The 27,356-nt window shown below is 50.2% G+C and overlaps 1 protein-coding gene across 1 annotated transcript in view; it reads left to right on the top strand.

Moving 5' to 3' along the window:
- Armc9 (armadillo repeat containing 9) overlaps window positions 1-27,356 on the top strand; it is a 130,619-nt gene that overhangs the window by 89,039 nt on the left and 14,224 nt on the right. The window contains exons 20-22 of the mRNA XM_077791111.1: window positions 8,479-8,583; window positions 19,963-20,078; window positions 24,608-24,744. Coding sequence (XP_077647237.1) covers window positions 8,479-8,583; window positions 19,963-20,078; window positions 24,608-24,744 — 358 coding nt within the window. The remainder of the gene's footprint in view (window positions 1-8,478; window positions 8,584-19,962; window positions 20,079-24,607; window positions 24,745-27,356) is intronic.

Consider the following 27,356-nt stretch of genomic DNA (forward strand, 5'->3'; position numbering starts at 1 on the left):
ACGGGTTAAAGTGGAGTGGAGTGTGGGACTGGAACTTTGAGGTCCATCTAAACGTATTTCAGAAGTTACACTGTTCACTGAAGGTTTTTCTTTATGTCGTTCTTGTTGACATTGAGGCCATCCCTTCTCTGTGTGAGGGGTGTTTCCAGTTCTGGGATTTGGTCTCACCCTCACTCACGTCATGTCAGGGAGGGGACTGTCCGGACTTGGTCTCGAGGGCTTTTGTTCCCTGAGCAGCTCTGGACTCTGTTGGAAGGTGCCCCTCAGGCGCTTGGCTGTGCTGAGCATGGTGTCCACAGAGCTGCTGTCACGTGGCCCCTCTCTGTGACCTCACTGACGCTTTCTTCTCCCACCTTCGCTTCGGTCCTCCAGGTTTCTCTGATTCTGGGGTTAAATATGTCCATAAGCACTGCTTTTCCCAGGGCGTCTTTGCCATTTTCTTTCTCTTTTTTTTTTTTTTTTTTTTTAAAGAGAGACAGAGAATTTTTTATATTTACTTTTTAGTTTTTTCGGCGGACACAACATCTTTGTTAGTATGTGGTGCTGAGGATCGAACCTGGGCCGCACGCATGCCAGGCGAGCCCGCTATCGCTTGAGCCACATCCCCAGCCCCATCTTTGCCATTTTCTATTTCTTGCTGTTTTTGCCTGGACTTCAAAAAAAGTTTTAAGCAAGCAAATCAAGAAGCCAAATCAACAGACCTGAAGAAGCCGGAGGTCAGGGTGTTAGGGTCTCTGGGTTGACTCTGGTCATTTATTGAACTGTTCTGGTTGTTGGCCAGCTCTCAGGAGCCGGGGATGCATTTTTGTGAGTAAGGAAGTTGACGTCAGAGCTGCTGGGCACCAGGAGGAGTCCTGGGGGATGCGGAGCTGGCGTGCTTAGGCCTGAGGGTGGGTGCAGGAGAAATGCTGCCCCTGTGGACGGGGTCCATCCACCCGGGAAGTCTGCCGTCCCACTGCCGGGCCTGGTCACCTCAGTCCACCCTTGCTCTCCCAGGTGGAGGGTTTTCCTGTATTTTTACAAAGAGAGATTTACAATTCCGTGTCCTGAGACGCTGTCTCGGGTTTAACTGCTCGCAGAGTGGCAGGCACACTGGGCACTTTCACTTGTCATATGTGAAACCACTTGAATACATTCTGCTCTCTGCATTTATCTGCGAGAATCTGAGTTTTCAAATGCATTTAGTGGTCAACCTTACTTTTGTTTTCAGGCCAGTTGCTTAGAATCTGGTTTTTCTAGAGTATTGTGTATCTAAAGCCTCCAGTTAAGAATCTTGTAGTGTCATGAGGTCACTGAGCCGCTGTGGGGAAGCTTCGTACGAGAACATCTAAATTCATCTCAGTTCAAGGGCCTTTTTTTTGAGGCAGTCTTAATTCTTAAAGTAATCAGTTATCCCTGAGCTCTACCTAGTAATCTGATGCATTCTGCTTGAGTATAAAGGCCAGTAATTTTAGTAAAATTCCTCCAACAATGGTATTTGAGACCCACCCTAATTAGGCATTTCTTTCTGAAGTATTTCCTTATTCATCACGCCCCTGCTTCACAAAGTGGGTGTTTAAAATCTACGTCCTTCTCTTTGGCATTCCTGAGCCGGGAGGTCGGATAGTGCACATGGTGGCCAATCGGCATGGTGCATGGGGCACCGGGGCCTCCCTTGCACTTGAGCGGGGCTGGCAGATGTTGCCCGCTGAGGCTGGGGGAGAAAGCAGCTGCCCCCTCCCTGCCAGGACGCCCGAGCCCTCAGTAACTCTGAGTACCTCCTGGCTGTCGCCACTGGTTTTGCCAGTTTCGGAAGTTCTTGTCTAATGTTCTTGTGCGGCCTCCACTGTTTCAGCCTACTTGGTACCACTCAGTGGAGCCAGTGCCCGCTCTGAGCAAGCGTCTTTTGTGACAGATTCTCTGTGCCCATTCCAGACTCCTCTGCCTCCCCCGGTCCCTGCCTGCAGAGTCTCCGAGTGCTGCTGGGAACCCACCAGTGGGCTCTGGCGTGTGTCTCCCACTCACCTCGCCCACCCCTTTATCTTCTGCCTGAGCCCCGAGGATGCCTGTTTCCTGTTCACAGACACTGGTGTTTCTCAGAAGCCACAGCAGTGCCTGGTGTGCATCCACGGCGTCGTGGCTTTTCAAAATCAAGCAACAGGAGAGATTTCCTCAGTCTCCTCAAGTCGCTCGTGACGGTTTTAAAGGAGGCAGCAGGCGGCCCCCTTATTAGAGAAACCAGGGCACTGTCAGGAATCACGTTTTCCTGAATTAAACCTCAGAACGAAAGTTTTTTAATTAAGAACTATCCATTCAGTAATGATTTCCATATCAGTTTTCTTACATTTAAGCATCCCATAGTAACATTCTACTCTTGAAAACACCAATAGTAATTGCCTTGCGTGCTGTAGGAGAGAAACTGAGTCAGGGGAAGCCACTTCTCCACGCTGCCAGTGGGTCAGCTGGAGACCCTGGTTCTTTCTCTGCCCCTCCCATCATCATTAAGCTGAAACTCCAGGGACCCTTTATGAAGGTGTTACATATGTTAGAAACAAAGCGGAAGCGGCCCTGTGTTTTGGGAGGTTAGTGAGAGCTTATCAATGATCCATGAATTTAATCACAAAGCACTTTAAATGAAAAGCAGCTTCAGTCTTTTTAATTTAAAAAATAAAATTGAATAAATATTTCAGTGAGTCTCAGAGTAACTTGCATTAGAAGAAGTTAACAGGTCAAGCCTCAACCTGTGGGAAGAGCGGCAGCACAAATGCATAGATTGATTTGCAAGTGGAGGGGTCTCACATACATACTCATCGTCCAAGGTCAAGAAATTCTGCTGCTGGTATTGGCCGAGGTCAGCCTTTGTTAGCCATTTACTGTTTCTTTCTCTTTGAAATGGAATGTGGACATTTGTTTGGTTTCTTAATGTTTCCCATTCTCTCCTGGCAGGGAAGTGGTGTGTCACTAATACCTCCGTGAAACTGTGATTCACATGCCCATTTCCAGTCAGGGCCTCCAAGGCTTAGTTCCCCGGAGGAGAAATGAAACTCTATCCTGTGCCCAGATCCCTGCCACTCAGACCGCAGAGCCCGCTGCTTGGTTCCCAAGGAGCAGTCATTTTCCTAAAATAATCATAGAATGTATACGTACTATTTAATCTCTAAGATGTTGCTATTTTGGTAAACTCAACTCCAAGCCAAGAAGCAACATAATTCTTACACAAACGTCCCAGAGTTGACCTCGGGGTAGGGTCTCCTAGATAGCGTTACCTTTAAGGAACTCAGTGAAATCTTAGGATGCCGAGTCCACTAGCACTTGGCAACTGTCCTTGCTAGGAAGAATGAATTCAGACTAGAGCTTAGATCACAGCAGTGACCGTGTTCTGGGTAGAATTAAGAGTGGATTCTCCATTTATGATTAGAAAAGAGCAGGGAAGAGAGGATGAGCTGTGGACTCTAGACCGTGGCCACAATCTCCCTCCCACTCCATGTGCCCTGTTGAGCTCAGTTGCAACCAGACACCGCGGACCCTGGGTCCTCAGAAGACCTGGGCAGGCCTACCTGTGTCTCCTCAGAAACAGGCTTCTCCTGCAGGGCCCCAAGGGGCCAGGTCAGAAAGACCTGGGCAAAAAGGGGCTGCCGAGCTTGAAGGCCAGGCTCAGCCTTGAGGCTGGACCATTGCAGTGGGATTGTTGTTCTCCAGGCTGTGGTTTCCTCCTAAGGAAAGCAGCATTGATCAAAGGAATCCACAGCGAGTCACCGGGAAGGGTAAGGATAGGGGGCGCCTTCCTTAATGGTTTAATAGGCGAGTGTGCCGCCTGCCAGGCGGGGTGCCCTGGTCTTTGGTGACTGTGATGTCCCTCTGCAGGCTGTTTCATGACTGAGGCAGTGCCAGTGCCGATGGCCGTGACAGGGTCTCGGTGGATCTAGAACCCGTCTCCGTCTGCTGCTTCTGGCCTGCCTTGGGGGCCACCTAGAATAAGTATGTCTCCTTTTCTTAAGGTAGCATGTCTTGAGATGGCCATGTCTATGATGGCAGGTGTGGTACCCACAGCCTGAAGACTGGGGCTGCCCCCCTACAGCAGCCCTAACCAGACAGCCTGGCATTCCAGGGCCCAGCTCCCAGCCCAGTCCTGGGCCCAGGTGTGTGAACTTCATACCCTTGGGAACTGAACCAAAGACCATCGCATCCACAATGATCAGAAATTCGTATTAAATGAGCACAGGTGCTCATGTTTGCAGAATCGTGCTTTCTTGAAAATTAGAATGTTTAGAGGAACCAAATTCTACTTGTTGAGTGTGCCAGGAATCAGAGAAAGGTTGGTTAGCATTTCTCAGGGAACATGTCACAAGAAGGTGATGGGCAGCCTGGGCTCCACCCTGGGGCAGCAGTTGGCTGCCATATTCCCCCAGGAGCCCTCTCCCCTTGCTCGCTCCCAGGGCCAGTGGCTCCCTTCAGCCTCAGCGCAGACCCCAGTCTGGGCTGCTGTGTGCTGCTTTTCATAACTTAACCCACAGAGGACAACTTGGTGTTGAAGCAAGACTTGGCAGGGAGTCAGGAAGAGTACCACACACTTCCCCCATCACCATGTGTCCTGTTCTGTCGGCCAGTATAACAACTATTTGCGTCATAATTACTTTGTACCCTTGTCAAAAAACAGTGGGGAAGAAGCTGGGCAGAGTGGTCCCAGCTGCTCAGGAGGCTGGGGCAGGAGGATCATGTAAATCCAGAAGTTCAAGACCAGTGTGAGCAACACAGCGAGATTCCAACTCAAAAAAAATCTACTGAGAATATTTGTGTAGGTCTGTTTCAGAGTTCTTTCTCCCGTTGATCTATTTTTCTCTCTCTCTGCCGATAGCACACAATCTGAATTACTGTGGCTATATAGTAAATCTTGGAATTAGATAGTATGATTTCTTATATATTGTTCTTGTTTTCCAAAATTGTCTTAGCCGATTCGAACTCCTTTGCCCTTTCCATATAAATTTTAGAATAATCTTGTATATGGCTACAAAAAAGTCTTCATATGATTTTGATAGAAATTGAGCTGAACCTGTATATCAATCTGGGGGAGAATTAGCATCTTAACTATGTCAAGTCTCATGATTCATGAACAAAGTGTGTGTCTCCGTTTACTTAGATATTCAGTGATTTCATTAGTTTTGTAGTTCTCAGCATATACCTCCTGTAGTGATTTGTCAGATTTATACCTAGATAATCCTTTATTTTTGTGTAGTTGTAAGTGGTGTTTTTAATTTCAGTGTCTACCTGTTTATTAGTTACATATAGAAATTGGAGCTGTGGATGTGGCTCAGTGGTACAACACTAGCCTAGCATGCTGAGATGTTAAGTTCGATCTTCAGCACTGTAAGAAAAGAAAAAGTAAGAAGGAAATTGGGTTCTATATGTCTACCTTATATTCTGTGACCTTGCTGAACTCAATCATAAGTTCTAGGAGAAAATAATATTTTATATATACACATATGCACAACAGACATATTTTAAAGATTCTGTAGGATTTTCTGCATAGACAGTTATGTCATCTGCAGATAGGGTCAGTTCTGTTTTTGCTTTCTGATCTGTGCCTTTTGTTCCTTCTCAACCTCATTGGTCTGGCTGGAGTTCCAAGCACCATGTTGACTAAGAGCTGTGAGAGTAGAGATCCTGCCTTGTTCCCGGTCTTAGATGGAAAGCGTCCAGTCTCTCCTTGCTAAGTACCATTTTGCTGTAGGGCTTTTGTAAATGTTCTTAATCAAGTCTCCCACTTGTCTGATTTTCTGGGTTTCTGTCTGGTGGGCGTTGAGTTTTGTCAAATACTCTGATCACCCATTAATATGATCATGTGATGCTTCTCCTCCTCCTCTCCCTCCACCCCTTCCTTCTTCTCCTCCTCCTTCACTGAGGATTGAACCCAAGGGCTTTCTACCACTGAGCCACCCCCAACCCTTTTGATTGTCTGTTTTTTGAGATAGGGTCTTGCTACGTAACCCAGGCTGGCCTCTAACTTGCAATCCTCCTGCCTCAGCCTCCAGAGTTGTTGGGATTACAGGCATGCGCCACTGTGTCCAGCTGATCATGTGATTTGTTTTTCCTGTATAAGTCTGTTAATATTGTGGGTTACAGGGATGAAGTTTTACACATGGACCACTCTTGCATCATGGGAGCAAACTGTACCTGGTCATGGGATAGAATTCTATGAATATATTGCCTTATTTGTTAAGGACTTCTGTGCTATATTCATGAGGGGTGTTTGTGCTTTTCTTTTTTGGTATTACCTCTCTCTGATTTTGGTACCGGGGTAATACTAGCTTCATAAAATGAAGTAAGAAACGTCTCTTCCTTTGGTTATTTGACTTGGTATTACTTTAAAAGTTTGATAAAATTCTCAAGTGAATCCACACAGGCCTGGAGATTTCTTTTACAAGCATTTTCAAGTTATGAGTCCAATTTCCTTAATGTTCCTAGCACTGTGCACATTATTGACTCCATGTTGAGAAACTTGTGGAAGAGTTTGTGGTTTTGCTCTAAGTCCTCAAACTTTGTGTGTAGAGTTGTTTGTGGGAATTCCCGATGATCCCTTTGATATCTGCAGGTCTGTATTGACAGCCCCTGTTTCTTTCCTGACACTGGTAATTTGTGTCTTGACTTTTTCTTTGGCAGTCTTGTCAATTTCATTAATCCTAAATAAAAGTACCAGCTCTTTTCTTCATCCATGTTCTCTGTTGCTTTTCTGTTTTTCTTCTCTTCCTTCTGCCCTTTATTATGTTCTTCCATTTGCTTGCTTTGGTTTTATTTTTCTCTTCTTTTTCTGTATTCTTGAGCCTTTTGTTTCAAGAGCATTTGTGATTATTCATGGAAGCGTGTTTTTTATGATAGCTGCGTGAACGTTTATGTCAGATAGTTCTGATATCTCTGTCACCTAACATTGGCATCTAGGGATTCTCTCTCCGTTTGATTAGCGATCTCCCTGGTTCTTGATGTGATGAGGGATTTGTCTTAAGTTTCAACCTGGACATTTGGGGTATTGTAAGGTGTTGGATCTTATTTGAACTTCTGTTTTAGCTGGTTTCTTCTGACGCTCCCTTGTCACTAACGCACAGACCCCTTCCTTAATGAAAGGTGTGGGTAGAATTCCAGGTTCCATATTGGAAGGTGGGGTTCCCTCATTACTTTAGAATGGGGGCAGGAGTTCTGGGTCCCCACTTGGTCCCCAACATGGCCTTTTCTCCCAGCAGGAAGATGGAGAGAAACCACTTACTGTCAGGTACAGGAAGGGGCCCACACTGGGCATGAGGGCTTCATTACTGCCCAGCAGGGTCGGAGTCTTTCCTGCTCGGCTTCTCTGGTGCCCCCCCTGGAGGTGTGGGGTGCCTTACCACAGTGAGGGCGGAAGATGAGGATCCCCAGGCCCTTGCAGGCTTGGTTGGGGGTGGGACTACAGTGTTGGTTACTTTCTATGGTGTTTTTTTCACGTCCGATTCCCGTTTTCCTGGTCCCTGGGCTAGAGGGACGTTTTTGTCTTCCTTGGCATTCCTGATTGCTGGCTTCTTTAGCTCCAAGTCTGACGTGGATGAGGCAAGAAGAAAACCAAAGCCCTCATCTCTGTCACTCCTGGGGTCCCAGAGTCCCTCGCTGGTCTGCCTCCTTCTCCATGTTCAGGGTCTTCTGTGGATGTGTAGTGGCCAGTGTTTTAGTTGACTTGGCGGGAGGAGGAGGGAGACAGGTCCACTGCATCTTCCTTGAAGCTAAACGGCCCTTCTCCTTCCCTCTCCTCCTCGCTTCTTCTCTCCTCGTCCGTGAGAACACGTACTGCGTGGCTGACGGCCATCCTCAGCCGCTGGTGCCTCACAGCTGCCCTCCTGGGTGGAGGCAGCGTCCTTCCTCAGAGGCCATGTCTGAATCTGGGCAGTGCGATTTTTAGACGTCTCACTCTACCAGTGGCCTTTCACCTTCCAGCCTGGCCTCTTGTGCTGGGCAGTCCCCTGCATCTGCGCAGGGCGAGATCTGAAGGTGGCAGGCCTGGAGCCACAGTGCTGACACAACGTGTTCATCTTATGGAGACGTTTCTACAGGATGACATTCTTTGCCTGAGCCCCGCGTACTGTCTTCTTGGTGACCGTGACCGACTTGAGGAGAACAAAGCTGTCCCATACGTCTGTAGCCCCCACGAGGCCTGTGCATGTGAAAGTGCTTGACACTGGTTGTAGATTGACTGGTTTGGCCACTGCCCTGGGACCTTGGCTGCGGAGAGGAACCCGAGGACCCTGGCTGAGAGAGGCTGCAGTGCCATGTTGGGCCTCTTCACACTACCCCCGGGAAGTGCTCGCCCCGCCGGATCCCTGGGCTCTCTGGCCTCCCCACCCATCTCCACAGAGAGGGCAGATGGGCCTGAGGCCTGTGAACGGGACCCACGAGTTGCCGTGTTGGGCTAATGCTGTGGGGAGCCACCCCCTGGGGCCGGAGGCAGGGTGTCCACAGCGCTCACCCCTCTGTTTGACGCAGGAGGACCACGACACCATGGAAGCTGATCTGGACAAAGACGAACTGATCCAACCCCAGCTGGGAGAACTCTCAGGAGAGAAGCTTCTGACGACGGAGTACCTGGGAGTAAGTGCCACCTGCCGGGCATGAACCTGGAACAGGAAGGGCGGGTGCCCGTGTGGTTACAGGATTGGGTGGGTGTTTCAAACTGTGCGAGAGGGCTAGAGGGGACGTCACTGCAGGTGTGAGCCGGGAGCCCTGGGGGGCATCTGAAGGTGGGTCCAGCTGGAGGGCAGTCACCACCAGCCAGCTTTTTTGTCACCTAGTACTAATGAGCTCGGAGGACATGGGCACAGCAGTGGTGACTGACACCCACGGAAGTTTGTGGAAGGAGGGAGGGAGGGAGGGAGGGAGGGAGGGAGTGGGCCCAGGACAGGGTTCCCCAGCTTGTCAAACAGGCAGGAAAGAAGAAGGACCCCCCACGAAGGACAGAAATCAATAGAGGGGCCTGCAGAGAACCCACAGGGTGCAGTGCCACAGAAACCCAGGAGAGCGGCTTCCGGTACAGCCCACCCTCTGAGAAGCCACGGGTCTCCCTGTCTGTCCCAGGGCCGGAAGCTGGCCTCCGAGAGCTCCAGCTCTGATGCTAACCAGCGCCAGGAGACCCTGCCTACAGCCTGCCACCCAGATAGGCAGGGCGCAGGCTGGGCGTCGCCCACTGGTAGCACACACATGTGGGGTGCATGAGGCCCCAGGTACCATCCCCAGGACCAAACATAAATAAATAAGTAAATGAGGAAGTAAGAACAGGAGGGTGGGCCTGAGTCAGGAGGGAGCTGCCTTCACCCAGGAGCTGGTGGAGTCTCGGGCCCAAGGGGTCTCAGGAAGCCTTGATCAGAGAGCAGACAGGAAGCGCAGTTGCCAGAGAGTCAGACCGATCCAGACCAAGCCCTGTGTGGGCCAGCTGACACCTAAGGATAAGGGCCGTTATCGTTAAGGGGGTCTTCCTGGTACTTGGAAGCTGGTGGTTGATAGGGTCAGTTACGTGGACCTTAAAATTAAAACCTCTCCAGTTGGGCAGTTGGTTCTGGAGAAGAAGGCTGGTGCCGGTCCCTCCACAATGGACTGGCAAAGCCAGATTCGGGAAGAGGGGAGATGGCCTGTGCAGGAGGCCTGAGCCTTTGCAGGAACATGGAAGCAGAATATACCTGTCCATTCCCGCTGCCATTACCAGCCCAGTCCCCTCATCCCCTCACCCCAGGCACTGGTGTCCCTAGTCACCTGCCCTCGTCCTCCCTTCATCACCTAGGAATGTCCGGGGCTCCAGCTAGAGTGCAGCATGTGCTGTGGAACCTGAGGTTGGAGGGACAGCTGACGGACAGGTTCCAGGGCTGTGGGGGCCATGACGGGGATTGTGGATCTTACTCTGCATGAGCTGGGAACCTACTGGACTGTTTGGACTGTCCACTGGAACTTGCACTCTGGCTGCCTTCTGGAGAGTAGACTGTGGGGGCAAGAGTGAAGGGAGGGAGAGGGACAGGCCAGCCACCACTACCCCAGTCACAGTTGCATGGTGGCTGCCATTGTCCTTAGAATGTCTCAGGGGCCACAGGAACCCATGAAGCTGTTTGCACGAGGTGCTCAGGTGGGGAGGTGCTCAGGAAGAGTCAAAAGGGGGCAGCCTAGGGCTCCAGGCTCCTGGTGGGAGTCTGAGCCGTGAGTACCTGTGTTTACCAAAAAAAGCTGTTTTTTCAGAGAGTCTGGGCTATTTGAGAGGACACACATTCTTTTAAGCATCTGGAGGACCTCCTGTTATGAGGAAAACAGGAGGCAAATTGGTGTGTCTCCTTGGGAGAATGGGTGGTGATCGTTGGGGAGACGATGTACCTACACCCGTTACCCCAAAGCACCACACAGTGACACAAGCATGTCAGTGCCGGCAAGGACGTTCACTGTGGCCTTGTCAGACATAAGCCTGAATACAGCCCTTGGTTAACAATTTTAGCACCTCCACTCAATGAAACGCCACGGACAGGACCTCATGTGGATATGGTGGCGATTTCAACAGCCTCAACATATAAATGAGGCAGGATAAGCCGCGACTACCAATTTTGCCAGGCCAACTGGTGAGACACAACTAGAGCTTTAATTAATCAGTAACCCCAGATGGCGGGCACGTGGAGATGGTGTCATTCACCATCACAGGTAGTTCTGAGGCTTTTTTTCCCTGTAGTGCTGGGGATCGAACCCAGGATCTTACATGTGCTAGGCAAGCTCTACTCCTGAGCTACAACCCCAGCCTATTTATTCATTCCTTTGTTTATTTATTTATTTATTGAGACAGTGTCTCATTAAGTTGCCAGTGCTGGCCGCAAACATGTGATCCTCCTACACCAGCTTGCTGAGTCCCTGGGGTGACGGGCGTGCACCACACACAGTTGAAATCTCCTCAGGGTCCGTGTGCTTTCCTTTTACCAGAAGGGAATGTTTTGAATCACACAAAGGAGGTTCAACACAGGCTTGCTTACCGCCCTGGCTGGAGATGGGAGCAGGAAGGACGAAGCACAGAAAGAACTCACTATGTAGGCACCTTCGTGTTCCATGCTCAGTGACAAAACACCAGGAGCTGGGTGGCCTCAAACAGCGGGAATCTGTTCCCTCACAGTGTTAGCGGGCGCAGTCCAAAGCCAAGGCCTGGCAGACTGGGCTCCCCTGAGGCTCTACGGAGCTCCTTCCTGCCTCCTCAGCTCCTGGGGGCTCGGCAATCCTGATGGCTGCCCCTGTCTTCACCGGCCTTCTCTTTCTTGTGGAGGTACTTCTCTCTGGACTCAGGGCCCACCTGGCTAATCCAGGATGACCTTCCAACTCAAGGATCTTTAGCTCCATTCCTCTGCCAAGACTTATTCCAAACAAGGTCGTGTCCACAGGTTCCAGGGGCTAGGACGTGGGTATGGCCTTTGGAGGCCACTGTCCAGCCCACCACACCAGGCCACCTAGGATCTCATCGAGAGAATATTTTCACATTTTGTTAGAAAACTGGTGTAGAGCAGTGACGGCTGAGGTCAGGCACGCTTCCCCGCCTCCCCGCCTGTCACTCATCCTAGGCTGCCCGGGTGGGTCCCCGGGGCAGTCCTGGGATCTGAAGTTGCCAGCTGCAACCTATATGTGCTGGCTTAGGTCTTTTAAAAGAGGGGGGGTCTCACCTTGCCCTTTGCTCTGGAGGTGCACAAAAGGACTTAGAGTCTCATCTTATAGCTGCATGTGTCACATGAAGGAAGCTAAGACAGATGACATTTCCTGAGGAGTGTGTGCCCCTCGTTCTCAGGTGCCAGGTACTTTGCAGAGTTTTCTGAGTGAGCCTGAAGATGCCGGCTTTTTGAAACATCCTGTCAGGATTATTTTCAAAAGGTTTTCGTGGCAGGATGCTGGAGACACAGTGTTATATCAGGAAAGACACAAAACAGATAAAGCTGCTCTTGCTGAGGGTAGATGGCAGGTGTTGTCCTGTGCCCTGCAGAGCCACAGCTGGTCCCAGACTAGAGTAAGGGTTAAAAATAGTCTAGGCGCCACCCAGAGCTCCTCATCACAATTCCAGGAATTATTTTGCACATCCGCGATTTTAAAACCAACCAGTCTCTGGAGATAAGGGTATGGTGTAGTCAACATGGTCCCCAGGGGCTCCGGATGAGAAGAGGTGTCCCAGGATGCTGAGACCCACAGGCACACCCCTGAGTTCAGGGGTTACTGCTGCTGCTGTAGCTCCAACTCAAGACACCCACCTCCACACACACAAGCAACACTTGACACAGGAGAACAAGCCACTGTTCTTGTGGCGGGGGCAGTGGCCACAGCCACTGTGCTGTCTACCCAGAACTCTGGAGAAGTGACAAGCAGACTTGTGAACACGAGTTGTTCGAGACAGAAAGTTCACTCCTGCTTCTCTTGCCAGAGTGTCCGTGTATTTTTATATACTATTCTGTACCAGATAGTCACTAAATTCTTCCTGCAAAGAATACCCTGATTTAAAAAGCCTCACCACTGGCCTAAAGGGACATAAATATTATGACACAGTCATAGAATCCCAGTCCTTGCCTTTGTTTTAAAGTTACGTTTGTTTCATCTCTCGTGTGCTGGGGATTGAACCCAGCACCTCCACTTGGGTGCTCTCCCGCTGAGCCACACCCCAGCCCTGAAGCAGTCAGGAACATCTTACGTGAACTTGGCACGGGCCCTGGACCCAGGGCTTCACATGCCCGCTTTCATTTCATCTCCTCCTCCCAGCAAATGGACCAGGCACATCTACTGGAACCTGCTATAGGAAGGAAACCAAGGCTGGAGGGTTGCTGAGCCTTCCCTGGTCTTTGAGCCGTGTGCGCTAGGCTGTGGGGCCTCCAGGCAGCTGAGTCCAGGCTCCGAGGACTCTGTCTTTGGAGGTCTGGGTGCTCCCTGGGAGTGAGGCAGGGTCTCTTCCACACTGGGAGGATTTGGGGTGCCTGCAGAGAGGGCTCCCAGCTCCTTCCCACGCCCTTCCCCTCCGTAGTTGTTCTTCAGTTTTGTCCCCACTCTGAGCCCATCCAGTGTTCCCGCCTGCCCGCCTGCCCCGCTTCGGGCTGAGATAGGCCCTCTGCCCGCTACGGGATTAGTTGGGATCCACTAAATGCCCATAGTCTTGTATGTGAAAACACAGCCCAACAAGCAGAAAAAAATCTTGAATCCCAAAATATTCTGAATCCTTTTGTTGCTGAAAGCTTGGTCTTTGTCCCAACATGGTTTTTAGAAAAAGGAAAAAGGAGGTTTATTGCTTTACTAGCAAAGGAGAAATACAGGGGACTCCTGTTTCAAGGGCTGTGATTCTGCCCATCCGCAGGAAGAGCTGCTTCTATAGAAGTGATTCAGAGAAGATGAGATCAGGGAGGAGAGATCAGGTAGGAGAAGTTTAGGGAAAAAGAAGACTCAGAAAAAGAAAAAACATGTAAGTATCAAAGCCACAAGGGTATAGTCAAAACATCAAGTGAACCCGTTACAGTTTCCTTTTTGTTGCTTGTTTTATTCTTTCCTAACTATAAAAGAAATGTACGCTTACTGCTGAAAAGTCAGAAGCAGGCTGAACTTAAGAATGGCTTGTTTCTTCCCCACAGAGACAGTCACTTCCACCTCTGCTACCCTTCCCTTATCAGTTAGGGCAGGGCTCTGTGCAGATAGTCCTGCCTTATCAGTCCAGCTAAGAATTTCAGGGAAGGGGCTGGTATAGTGGTGCACACCTGTAATCCAGCAGCTTGGGAGGCTGACACAGGAGGATATCAAGTTCAAGGCCAGTCTCCTCAATAATAGCAAGGCCTAAGCAACTTAGTGAGACCCTGTCTCAAAATTTAAAAGGACAGAAATTAAGGAAGAGGGATGCTGTCAGACCCCAGGCTCTTTATCTTTCCTTTGCCCTGCCTGCCAGTAAGGAGGCAGACTTAGGCTTGGTGAGCCTCCAGCCTACAAGGGCTTGGGAGGCCCATCACAAATGTCACAAAATCCAATAACTGACTGCTTGGCACACCTCATAAGTTTGTCTTCCTGTATTTTGTTTGGTGCCCTTTGATCATCTCTATGTATGACAGGTTTGTACTGTCTTCTACTGAGAGGAAAGATAAATATTTTAACATGGTGTGTTTGTGCAGAAGTCTCTTTGCTATTACTTCCCATGGGAGAGTCTCTCTTGGCCCAGACCAGGGAGGTTGTCCTTCACAAGGAGTTTTATCTATTGGTTCAGGGAAAAAAGGAAGGTCAGAGTGCCCTTGGATCTGCTGTTTTTTAAGTGTCTTTTGCTCACGATTATCCTCATACCAAAGTGGCATATTTTGGAGTAGCATATTCTGCCCCCCTTTAAGTGTGGAGTTGGGGCCTTTCAAGTTTTTTTACATATTGATTATTCATGCAAGTGCTGACAACATAGAGAACCCTCCGAGCTGTTCCTACACCAGGACAGAAGGCGCTCGCTTGTCTAGGCACAGAAGTGACTGAATCCTAAGTGTTTCCCACTGAACCCAAATCGAATGTAACCTCAGTTGAAGTTCTGCTTAGCAAACTGGGGAATTGCCTTTGGACCATCCAGCACCAAGTGACATGAGGGGAAGTTACAAGGGAAGTCCAAGCAGGAGGATCGCAAGTTCGAGGCTACCCAGGGCAACGTAGCAAGACCCTGTCTCAAAAACATGAAAAGGTCTGGGGATGTAGCTCAGTGGTAGAGCATCCCTGGGTTCGATCCACAGTACTGGGGAGGTGGGGAGGTCACAACAGAATTAAGGATTGCACTTTAAAAAATACTCCACTCTTGGAAATCTTAAAAAGCACATGCCGGCGTGAAGACATTGCTAGCTAGGGCACGTGCTGGACTCAGAGCTGCGCTTAGCTCCATGGTGTTCCTGCTCTGTGCTCCTTTATTTTAAAGGAGGCCTCTGCTCATATGCCCATTGCCTGGGGTCATAAGAAGACGGAGGAAGCCCCTGGCAGGAGCCTGTGATGGAAGAAGTCCAGATGTCCAGGCAGCCAGTCTGCCCTCCTGGGTGCCTGTCCCTTCATTCTTTCTGCTCAGACCGTCATGTGGCCCCTGGTGCAGGGTATCTGGGAAAGTGAACTTTTTTCTTTTTTCTGGTTCTGAGGATTGAACCCAGGGAATAGGCCACACTGAGCCATGTTCCCAACCCTTTTACTTTTTATTTTGAGACAGGGCTTTACCACGTTACTGAGGCTGGACTCAGTAACTTGGAGTCCTCCTGCCTTGGCCTCCTGAATAGCAGGGATTATGAGCATGCACCACTGCACCTGGCAAAAATGAAGATTTTTAAGTAGACACTTGCTGGTCAGGAAGGAGAGAATGCATGTTGAGTAGACAGCAAACAGCATCCGCTCCTATTCCAGGTTATTTTCTGTGAGTGTAAAGATAGATGAAATAGAGTACCTGCATTACAAAGATGCATGCTTTATGACATAATTCAGGTGATTCACAAATATTCAAAACTAACAAATGGGAAATAGGTTTTTTTTTAATCTAAGTGGATATGTGTTCACCAACTTTTACTACTGAACAAATTACATTCAGCTCAGTCACATACTGCACTATTATGGTTAAATATTTTGCATTTGCTATAGCAGAACCCTTTTTCAAATGACCTCTCCGCAGCCGCCCAGGTGGGAGCCTGTTCCTCCAGATGGGTGGGTGTGGATGCCACGACTCGGACCCCTCTTCCAAGACCCAGATGTGTTTCTGTGGAATTCAGTCTGGAGAGCTTTTCCTCAGACAATTGCGACAGGAGCTGCTTCCTGCCCAGAAAGTCTCCTTTGCAACTGAGGGGGGGAGGGTGGACAGGGGGCTTGGCCTGCATTGCCCCATGCACAAGGTGCTAGGATGACTGCCAGAGGCCTGGGCCTGTCCTCAGGCATCCCGTTCACTGGGGGGGAAGGTCAGGCCCAGGCCTCTGCAGTCTTCTCTGTTTGTTCTTTTTAGTTATTCACGACAGCAGAATGTATTCTGACATGACATGTATATATATACGGGGGGTGTAACTTCCCATGTTTGTGGTTGTGCATGATGTGGAGTTACACTGGCCCTGTGTGCATGTATGAACACAGGAAAGTTACCTCTGACTCAGTCCACTCTCTTTCCCAGTCCCATCTCCCCTCCCTTCCCCCAACTCCCCCTTGTCCAATCCCTTGAACCCCTCCCCCAGCCTATTAGGAGTCAGCGTCTGCATATCAGAACATTCGGCCTTGGTTTTTGGGGGGGATTGGCTTATTTCCTTTAGCATGATAGTCTCTAGTTCCGTCCATTTACCTGCAAATGCCATGATTTCACTCTTCTTTGTGCTGAATAATATTCCATTATGTAGTGTACCCCGTTTTCTTTATCCACTCATCTGTTGAAGGGCACCTAGTTGGCTCCATAGTTTGGCTGTTGTGAATTGAGCTGCTGTAAACACTGAGGTGGACATGTCACTATAGTGTGCTGATTGGAAGTCCTTTGGGTATAAACTGAGGAGTTGGGTAGCCGGTCAGACGGAGGTACTGTTCCAGGCTTTCCTGCCGCAGGTTTAAGGAGGTGAGGTGGCAGTCTGCAGGCAGCTGAATCGAAAATCTGAGTGACCCCAGCCCTCCTGTCACTGTTTCCCCTCCCCTGCACTCAGGCCCTGGAATCGGGGACTGACTGGTGCAGGGAGAGGGAAAGAGAAGAGGTGCAAGTGGCCTAAGGTGGCCTTGAAGTTGAGCCTAAGGAGCCGAGCTGAGGGCAGGCACAGAGATGCCTGGGTGCCAGGGGAGGGAGCCCGCCGGGAGCCAATGGTCAGTCAGGTGCTTGGGTGGACACCCCTGCTTCTGGAGACTTCCAGGCACAATGGGAGGGAGCTGCACTTGAGGTCCTTCTGCGGAGCTTGGTTGTGCACCCGGTGTCCCCCAGAGCGGCAGCCTCCGCCTTCTCAGCTTGTCTTCTGCCCCCTCCCACTCCCTTGCCCTCCACCCTGCCTGCTGGCGGCCCATCCAGCTCAGGGGAGACCCAGAGTCCCCAGGCCCCGCCCTCTTTTCTTCTTCTCTTTTCTGTCTGGTCAGCCTTTTCACTGTTGTGAGGAAAAGACCCCCAGAACAATCGCAGAGGAAAAGTTTGTTTGGGGGCTCAGGGTTTCAGAGGTCTCAGTCCATAGACAGCAGGCTCCATTCCTCAGGGCCCGACTGTTAGACCACGACGCAAGAAAAGACCACTGACTCCAATTAAAATCAAATTAAAGCAAGCTTATGATTTCGACCAGCCGGGCTGCCTTGCCCCTCAAAATCGTGGGAGCCAAGGACAGCCCCAGGGCTTCTTTGTGGCCCAGTTTTATAGCCCAAAAAGTTACACAAAGGGGGTTACAGATAACAACACTCTGAAGAGCATAACACAAGTTTACATTTTTGCTGGCCCCGGCATCAGAATTTATGGAGATCTTAGAGACTCAGAGAGGGTCGTTATCCGGCCAGGGAGGGCCAGAATTTATGAGGCGTCACTAAGGTTTAGGGAAGGGTTGTTATCTGGTCAGGGAAAACCGGACCTGGGTGAGTTCAGGGCACGGGCAGGCATTCCAATCAGCTTTACAACATCAACTAATGGCCAGGCCATACAGACATCCTGATATTTTTACAGAAAACAGAAATGAATCCTTCATAACTTGTGACAAGCTGGCTTCTGATCTAATGAGATAACTAGGCTAGGTATATCACCAAGGTGAGGCAGGACATCATGGCAGAGAGTGTGGCAGAGGGAGAGTGTGGCAGAGGGAAGCGGCTCACAGGGTGACCAGGAAGCAGAGGGAGACTAAGCTCAGCTCACCACATATATACCCCCAAGGCAGCTCAGTGACCCACCTCCTCCAGCCACACACTGTCCACCCCCAGCCCCTACCTAGTTAATCCCATTGGGGACTAATTCACTGGTTGGGTTAAGGCTCTCTTAATCTAATTATTTCTCCCCAAACCTTCTTGCATTGTCTCACACTTGAGCTTTTGGGGGACACCTCACATCCAAACCATAACACCCTGCCTTAAGTGCTAGATAAGCCCAAGGAACTTTTCAGCAAAAATCAAGACATCAAAGGTATAAATCCAATTTTAAAAACATTTTTTGGCCTTCTGGCTTTTTTTGTTTATTTGTGATTTTTTTTTTTTTAAACAGTAATAAATGTGCCTGGTGTGGTGGCACCTACCTGTAATCCCAGCAGCTCAGGAGGCTGAGGCAGGAGGATCACAAGTTCAAAGTCAGCCTCAGCAACTTGGTGATCCCCAAGCAACTCGGCAACACCTTGTCTCTAAATATTAAAAAATGGCTGAGGATGAGGCTCAGTGGTTAAGCATACCTGGGTTCAATCCCTGGTTCAAAAAAAAATTTTTAAAAAAGAAATAGGACTAGAATCACTGGATATTAGGAAAGCAGCCAGACAGGTCCTGCCCACCCCTCACCCCGTATCCCCCTGTGGTTTCGTCTCATGTCATTTATAGCACAAGATCAACCCAGGAAGTTGACATGGGTTCAATCCACAGTTTATCTGGACTTCATCAGTTTTACTGTAATTTCTTCTTTAAACATTTTTTCTTAATTATTAACATAATTGTAACATTATTACACAAAACTCAGAACATAAGAAAGAAAAACTGTTCTGTCCCACTCTCCTGTAGAGCTGCTCTGGTCACTTTACAACTTGTTTCCTTCCTACCTTTTTGTGGACTTTAAGCATAATTGATAGTATTATTATTATTATTATTATTATTTTTAATATTTATTTTCGGCAGACACAACATCTTTGTTTGTATGTGGTGCTGAGGATCGAACCCGGGCCGCACGCTTGCCAGGCGAGCGCGCTACCGCTTGAGCCACATTCCCAGCCCCTGATAGTATTATTTATATACATCGTTATCACCTGATTCTTATTTAATATTTTTTTTAAAGAGAGAGTGAGGAGAGAGAGAGAGAGAGAATTTTTTTTTTAATATTTATTTTTTAGTTCTCGGCGGACACAACATCTTTGTTGGTATGTGGTGCTGAGGATCGAACCCGGGCCGCACGCACGCCAGGCGAGCGCGCTACCGCTGAGCCACATCCCCAGCCCCTTATTTAATATTTAAGTGAACATTTTTCCTTATAACCTGTTCTTTATCAGTGTAAATGGCCATATGTCAAATGAATATGCCATATTTTACTTAATTATTGCCCTTTTCTTAGATCATTCTAGTTGTACTCCAATAATTTTAAAATGAAAAATTATGTTTATTTAATATTTTTCATATTTTGAACTCTTTCACTAGAATCTACACCTAAAGATAGGAACATTTTTATGACTCTTGATATCAAAGGCCAATTGCTTTCCAAAAGAGCTGTCTCAAAATTGCAGTGGTCTGGTGTTGCAAATTATCTGTCATTCACACACAGAGTTGAAGGGTGATATCTTTTTGGTCAAGCTGTAGTTTCTAATTATTCTAAAGTTGGTCATTATTTGATTTTACTGGTGACTTTCCTATGTTGTGACTCAGCTGTGTGAATTCTTTGCCCAATTGTTTAGTGTTTACTAATTTGTAGGAGTTCCTTACATAATGAAGATGTTAACCTTTTTGTTAGTGAATTTGCTGCAAATATTTCTCTGGGTTGCTCGTTCGCCTATTGACTGGCTCATTTTTAATATACTACACACATGGATAAGTTAATTTTTTGTGAAGTCAAATCTGGCCTTCTCACTTTCCGAAGACCATTACTTTGCAGAGATGTGATAAATTGCTGTAGTCAACTGTTTTCTTCCTCTTCCTATGTTTGGATTTTTAAAAAACATTGTTCTGCTGAGTGCTATCGTGTGCAAACCTAAAAGGACTTTTCCCAAAAATTTTCCGCTTACCTGAGTAACCTGTGACCTGATTACTGGAGATTGACTGATTCCAGGTGGTGAGTTCTGCTTCAGGTCGGCGCTCAAGGAGTGCTGTCTCCAGCCATGTTTCCTCTTCTTCCACCAGATCATGACCAACACCGGAAAGGCACGGCGGAGGGGGCTGGCCAGCGTGCAGTGGAGTGGGGATGAGCCCCTGCGCCGGCCTGTCACCCCCAGTGGCCACAGGACCGGGTGCCCAGTGTAAGTCCAGGCTAAAGGAGGCGGGAGTTTATGTTCTTAAGCTTCACTTTGATTAACTGACGTATAAGATGTGTATATTTAAAAATGCAAAATAAAGCATTCATACTGGAAATCCTTTCTCTCTTTATCATTTATCTTGTGAGGGGTTTTGGAAAGAAAGAGGTTGAGACCCCCTCCTCCCTACACCCAGGTTTCTCCCTCCAGAAAGAGAAGTGGGGGGCTGGTTATAGTATCTCCAGGGCCACTTCCGAAGATGAGTGTTGGCCAGGGTCATTTCAGAGGACAGAGCCAGAAGGAATGTGGGGCCACGTGGACAGGCTTATGTTGTTGTTTTTGTGGCCTCTGTCACAGTTGAGGACTCCAGGTCTCTCTAAGATGACCTTGTTCAAGCAGCGGTATGGACTGGGCAGAGCTCAGTGGCAGAGGTGCCAGGCACGCCTGAGGCCCGAGCTCCATCCCCAGCCCAGCAAAAAACCAGTGGAGCAGGAACTGCCGGAGTCCCTCCCTGGACAGAAATAAAATGTCGGGCTCCTCCTCAGAGCCAGCGGCCTCCCTGGAGGGCCTGGGGCCCCTCCCCTGTGGCTTTCGGGGAGCCCCGAGATGGGCAGTTCAGTGGGCAGGACACAGTCTCCTTCTGTGGGGGGCGGCCTCTTTCCCTGTCTAGAGAACACTGCAGAGGAGCACATGGAGGGGGCTGAGGGTTCAGAGAGCCAGCAAACCCCCCGTGTCCATGGCCTGACGGTGGCCACCGTAACTGTGCCACGTTTCACCCAGCTGCCCCCGTGGGGCTGGGAAGTTCCGCTCTTTCCAGTGGTAGTCCATGGTAATTGTGTAAGAAGCAGTCAGCCCCTGGGGATGTAGCAACAAGTGAAATGTGGAAATGCCTGCCCTGGTGAGCTCTTTGCCACAGCTACTGGGGACACTGGTGTCCCCAGCACCAGCTCTTGCCAAGTTCTGTTGCCCATCTGGGGTTTGCCCTGTAAATATGTCAAAGCCTATGCCAGACCAGTGCTCTGAGATCTGTCTGATTAGATTTCAAAATTAGTCACCATGTGCTTCTATTTCTAGGTTTTTATTTTTGATTACTGATATGCAGACTAGTAGTATGCCCTTTTCTCTCTCCAACATATAACCAGTATCTTTTAACCTATAGACAAGTTTGAAATATTATTACGGTGAAGAACTTTCAGTTCATAATTGCTGGCTCCCTCGCTTGTTTTCTCTGTGTGTGATCCATAATTTACACACCTATACTCTTTTGAATTTTTTTTTTTTTTTTTTTTTTTGCCAAACTATTTGGAAGAAGGTTGCAGACTTTCAATGTGCTTCTTTATCCTTAGAATGAGGTGATCTGCCAACTTCCCTGTTGGACTTGTTTCACTGTCTGCATGTATTGAAATGTAGCTTGTGCCCTGTAAATATGTGGAATTACTAAGTATCAATTTTAGCCTATGAGCAATGTGCTTCCCCACGGAGCATTGCCCATGGAGGTGTTTGGCTGGGGTGCACCTGCCCAGTCATGAGAGCACCTTCTAATCAATGGCCCTGCCTGTAACTAAGTCGTGACGATCCCCAGCTCCCTCCATCTGGTTGATTCCACAGACATCTTCGTCACCTCTGGTGGACGGAGTGCTCAGTACTGGAGACCCAAAGACAAATGAGATGGGATTTCTGCCCTCAGAGGCACACACGGCACACCGCCTGGTAAGGAAGGAGATGGAGAGTCTAGTCTGTGGGAGACCCAGGAGGGCCTCAGAGTGCTGGGGGCAGGATTCTTAGCTTCTCCGTGTCTCGAACTCACCTCCAGGAAGTCTGTGTGAGGGTCCAACCAGCACCCAATGTTGCCAGGAGTGGGGGTAGATCTGGAATCTTCGTTCTGATAATATCAAGACACTAGTGCTTTAGAAATCACTAATTCCACTTCTCTAATTAGATGCTGAGAAGTAATCAGATGTTCATAAGTAAAAACAATGGTCTTTATTGAAGTATGACTTAGAAAATCAGAAATAATCTACATGCCAAAATAGGAGGCTGATTATGCAAATTATTTCCAGACAAGACAGTATTAGAAATGAAGAGACAATATGTTGCTGAATGGAAAAGGTGGGAAATAGTCATGCGGGCCATTTATAGTGATCCCAGCTTAGTATTCTGTATGTATTTGCTTTTTTTTTGTTTTGTTTTGTTTTGTTTTGTTTCAGTACTGAGAATGGAGCCCAGGGCCTCACACATGCTAGGCAAGCACTCTACCCCTGAGCCACATCCCCTGCCCTTTCTAAATTTTATTTTGAGTCAGCATCTCACTAAGTTCTCCAAGCTGGCCTGGAACTTGGGATCCTCCTGCCTCAGCCTCCTGAGTGCCTGGGATTACAGTCATGCACCATGGCTCCCAACTTAGTTGCATTTTTTTAAGGAGATTGACTGTATACCAAATGTTAAGCAGTGTGTTTAGGCGTGGGGACGCCAGGGCATTCTGCACGTTACACCTGCTGATCTGATAGTTCCTGATGAGCACTTCTTATCGAGCAGAGGTTGTAAGTAAACACTGGCACTTTGGCCCACGCTGTACTGGCTCTCTGCCTCTCTCAGCCCAGCCTCAGCCTGGCCTCCTGGTGCTGGAGCACCCCCAGCAGGCCTAACCCCCCAACGCCTCTTTGGCTCTGCCTCCTGCTCCCTCCTACTTGTTGCTTAGACCTGTCAACGTGCTTCAGTGGCCACTTCCCTCACCCTCAGGCCTTCTCTGGTTCGTCCTGACCCTTCCCTGTTCACAGCCCTGGGAGGTGGGACAGTGACGTCTGCAAGGAATTACCGCCAGGTGACCCAACAGTCCCCCACCTGAGGATCCTCCGGGCCCCATGTGCTCTCACAGTGGCCACTGCCCCCTGCCCTGCGGGCTGGCCCTCTGCCTCTCACCCCCTCCTCCCGAGGCCTTCATTCCCTCCTGCCTGTTCCCCGATACCCACCACACACCGATGGCGCCCAGATCCAGCCTGGACTTGCTATTTGTGTCCCCAGCACGCCCATTCAGCATTTCCTAGAGCAACATGGCCATCTCTGCGCCCCCCGCCTCAGGGAATGGCGTGGACCCGGGGACAGTGCAGCTGAGGCCGGGCCCTTCCCTCCTGCCCGGCTCTCTGCCCCACACTGGCCTCCCCCTGAGCCATAGTTCTCCCCCCTGCCTCAGGGGCTCCAGGCACTTCTCCCAGGACCATGACCAGGGGTGGCTTTATAGGTGCTAAGGACCAAGTCTGCCTGTCCTGGCCGGGGCTGCAGGGTCTTCTCCACCACCACCCCAGCCTCAAAGCTCCCCAGGGGACCCCTCACCCCACTGCCATCTTATAAGGCCTTTCTGGGGGGAGAGGCAGCCAACATTTTTCTTGTGGTGCCTTAAATCTTTCTGTGACAAGGCAGCAGGTCACCTTGCTCAGTGCTCCCCCTGCTAGATGACGTTCCCCTTATGGACCCCAGGAACCCCCAGTTCTGAGTTGGACACAGCAGAGCAGCCCTCCCCACCCCTTGGGCTGCTGCTGTGTCTCCTTGTGTCGCTCTCGGGTCTAGCCTTAAAGACTGGACATCTAAGAAAGCCGCTCCAGAGTCCAGCCCTGGGCAGGCACAGGCTTGTCACCAAGTGTCCCCACCAGGCCCTTGTTGAGTGGTGGCTTCGGTCTCCTCCTTGGTGGAGCACGTGCTCTGTTACTGAGGCACGTGGAGAGCCCTCCAGGGTCCCGAGGAGGACCACCAGGAGCCTGCCCTCTGAGAGCTCACTCCAGCCTTCGCCTCTTACTGACTGGGCCTGGCACGGTGAGGTGCCCGTCACGCACGTCTGGCGGAGCAGACAGCCATCTCCCCTGCTCTGGGTGCAGACGTCAGCTCAGGGGCCACCCTGCCGCGTCGTTCAGGTGGTGGTGGAGGGAAGCAGGCTGTCCCCGGTTCTGCTCTTGCCTGCCACTGCTCTCGGCTGACGTGACGGCGGTCATTGCTTCTCTAATTGGGTTCATTCTTTCCTGCATCTGCTGCGTCCTTGGAGAAGAAACAGATTTGTGCCTTAAGCTCTTTAGTTGAACTGTCACGGGCCTGTGTCACCCAAAGCCATAAGACATATTTACGTGTTAGAAACGTACCACACCTTGTAGCACTAGCAGCTCCCAGCAGGGCCAACAGGAGCGAGGTAAGGTCACTCTGCACAGGACTTCCTGGTTTCCGCCAACACCCTCAGAAGGGTTTTAAAAATATCAATGTGGGGCTGGGGATGTGGCTCAAGCGGTAGCGCGCTCGCCTGGCATGCGTGCGGCCCGGGTTCGATCCTCAGCACCACATACAAACAAAGATGTTGTGTCCGCCGAAAACTAAATAAATAAATAAATATTTAAAAAAAATAAAAATAAAATAAAAATAAAAATATCAATGTAACAAAAGAATTTCAGGCCCGGCCACCACCTGGATTTGTTTATGATGCTACGTACGAGTGGCCAGCAGCCAGTGCCCCCCAGCTATCTGTATTTATTGCTTTTATTCATGTTTTTCTGCAGGATGGAAGAGCATCTGGTTTCTCCGCAGAGTGGCCAACAGGCCAGAAATGGCAGCCTGCAGGCCCTGTTCACCGCTCACCTGGCCATCTGCAAGGAGGCCAAGCCTGGTGTCCCTGAGTGCCACACAACTTCTTCATGTAAGAACACTGCTGTTCTGGGCCTGGTGACATCTAGAATCCCCATGAAGCAACAGTGGGAGTCGCAGGTGCAGGCCTGCTCCTGGAAAGCCCTCTGACCTAGCCACAGCCCCAGGGCCTGCGGGCTGGGGACCTGGGATCACACAGCCAGCCCTGAGGCGGCTGATCCTCCAGCTCCCCTTCCTGGAGTACAGTATCTGTCACCCACATCGGGAGGCTCCTGGAGGAAGGTGTCTGACCGGGAGAACTGAGGTTTCATGTTGAGATTTTGGAGTCAGGATCTCAGAACACTTGTCTGCCTTAACCAACTCCCGCTGCTGTAGCAGGACCCCTGAGGCTGCACATGTTAGGAGAGGTCTACTTAACTAAGTTTGGGAGGCTGAAAGTCCAAGATCAGGTGGCCCCATTGGTTCAGCCTCGGGTGGGGCCCCGGTGGCTGGGTCAACAGGGTAGGTGACATCATGGTAGGGCACTCAAGAGGGAGAGATCATATGGCAGGACAGGAAGCAGAGGCTGGGAAGGGCCAGTCTTGCTCTTTTTAAAACCCACACCAGGTGGAATCAAGTGGATCCCATGAGAACTACTTTAAACCCTCAGGTCAGGGTAGTGCCCCCTGACCTTGCCCTAGACCCCACCTCTCGTGGGCCCACCACCTCCACATTACCACATGGGGGCCTGAGCTTCCAGCCTGTGAACCCCTGGGGGACCCACTCAACCCACATCAAACCGTAGCAATGTAGATCCATGGCCAAGGTCTCGGTGCCTCAGCTCTGGTGCCCAGATGGGCCGCCCTGTTCGGGAAGCTGCGCCGAGTCAGGGCACCCGGCAGCCAAACCACCCTGGGACCCAAATGGGCTTCGAAGCCTCCAGTTGGGTTAACCAGAGACTGATGGGGGACAAAAGTATTTTTTGGATGCCAAAAAAATAAGTATTTTGAATGAGAAATGTACAAAGTATTTTTTTTAATTTTCGAGAGGAAATTAAAAAGACTGTGGGCAGTCCAGATAAGACTCTAATTTCCATTCAAATAGGAAAACAACAGAGGAGCGGGTCAGAGCCCAGGATGAGGAACATCTGAGGACTTGGAGGATCTGCTTAGAGCTGGACCCAGAGGCTCTGGCCAGGGTCATAGTGACGGGCTGCTTTGTGAGGCCGAAGATAGCAGGGCCATTTGGAGGGACTTTGAGGGATTGATTTCTTGGTTTCTCTCTCTCTCTCTCTCTTTTTTTTTTTTTTTCCCAGTCCTGGGGATTGACCCCAGGGCCTCTCGCATGCTAGACAAGGGCTGTACCACTGAGCTACACTCCAGCCCTTCTTAGAGTTTGAGACAAGGTCTTGATAAGTTGCCCAGGCTGGCCTTTCGGTCCTCCTGCCTCAGCCTCCCCAGTAGCTGGGGTCACAGGTGTGCACACCGTGCCCGGCAGAGACTCTTGCTTATGAGCAGTTTCTGACCTAGAGCTCCGACCTAGAGCTCTAGGTCTAGAGCTCCGACCTAGAGCGTCAGTTACGGTGACTGTTAACGCGCCTTCATAAAGGAATCAGCTCAGTGACTCATCCAGAGGCCTCTGCTGCCAGGGTGGAGGTCTTAGGTCATCTTAGGATGCTGGCCAGTTGGATCGAATGCCGTGGAGCTGAGAGTGCTTCATTCAGGGTGACAGCTTCTCAGGACCACCCGGCTCCCTGTGAGTCTTAATTATAAATATGATGGTTTCATTTTTGTTTTGCAGTGCAGGGGGTCAAATTCAGGGCCTCATGCATGCCAGGCAGTTGCTAGAGATTTACTGTGCTGCCACCTGAGGGTGGAGGCCTGTGAGCACGTCATGCACAGAAATGTCTGAGTGTGGCTTTTGCTGGTGCCACGGCGTTCACAATACTGTTATTTTCAACTGTAGTTGATTTCAGCCCTGACAAAGATGGGACCCTGACAGATCCTAATTCCTCCCATGAACATGGTGGGCACCCACCAGGGGACGCAGCCCTGAGGTTACATGCAGTTCCCAGAGTCTGGGCCTGAGGAGGGAGCAGCTGATCTCCCCAAATCTTTCTGGCAGGAGCAGCCAGCAGGATGCTGAGTCCGTCTTCCCCGTGCCCCTCCTTGCGCCTGCCCCTATTTGCCCAGTCTGGTGGGCACCCAGCCAGCGCCCAGCCTGCCCCCAGCCCACCAGCTCTCCCACTTCCATGGGCCCCGTGACACTCAGCCTCAGCCCTGTCTGTCCCCTGCCTGGGACCGGGAACGTTCCCTGCTCTCGCCTGGGCCTGCCGAGCCTGCTCCCGACCTCAGGCCTGCACCCGGGTTCTCCTTACCAACCCTCCACTCGGTGGAAGTCCTCCCCTGGAGCAGCCCACCTCCAGGCTGTCCCTCCAGGCGGTGGCTCTGTCCCTGGGGTCCACTTGCCCTTCCTCTACGCGTGTTCAGACCAACCCATCTACTGCCCAACCCTCACCCCTGGGAGGACTGAGGCCGGTTGTTCTGCTGGTCTCCTTCCTCATCTCTTGCGGCTGTCACCAGCCTGGGCCTGAGGGAGGGATGGCAACCGGCCTCGGTGTCTGTGCCTGTGAGGCTGTGCTGAGCCGGGAGTGAGGCCACGTCTGGGCTCCTGGACAAGGTGCCA

Source organism: Urocitellus parryii, chromosome 1 (genome assembly GCF_045843805.1).
Source record: "Urocitellus parryii isolate mUroPar1 chromosome 1, mUroPar1.hap1, whole genome shotgun sequence".
Classification (NCBI taxonomy): domain Eukaryota; kingdom Metazoa; phylum Chordata; class Mammalia; order Rodentia; family Sciuridae; genus Urocitellus; species Urocitellus parryii.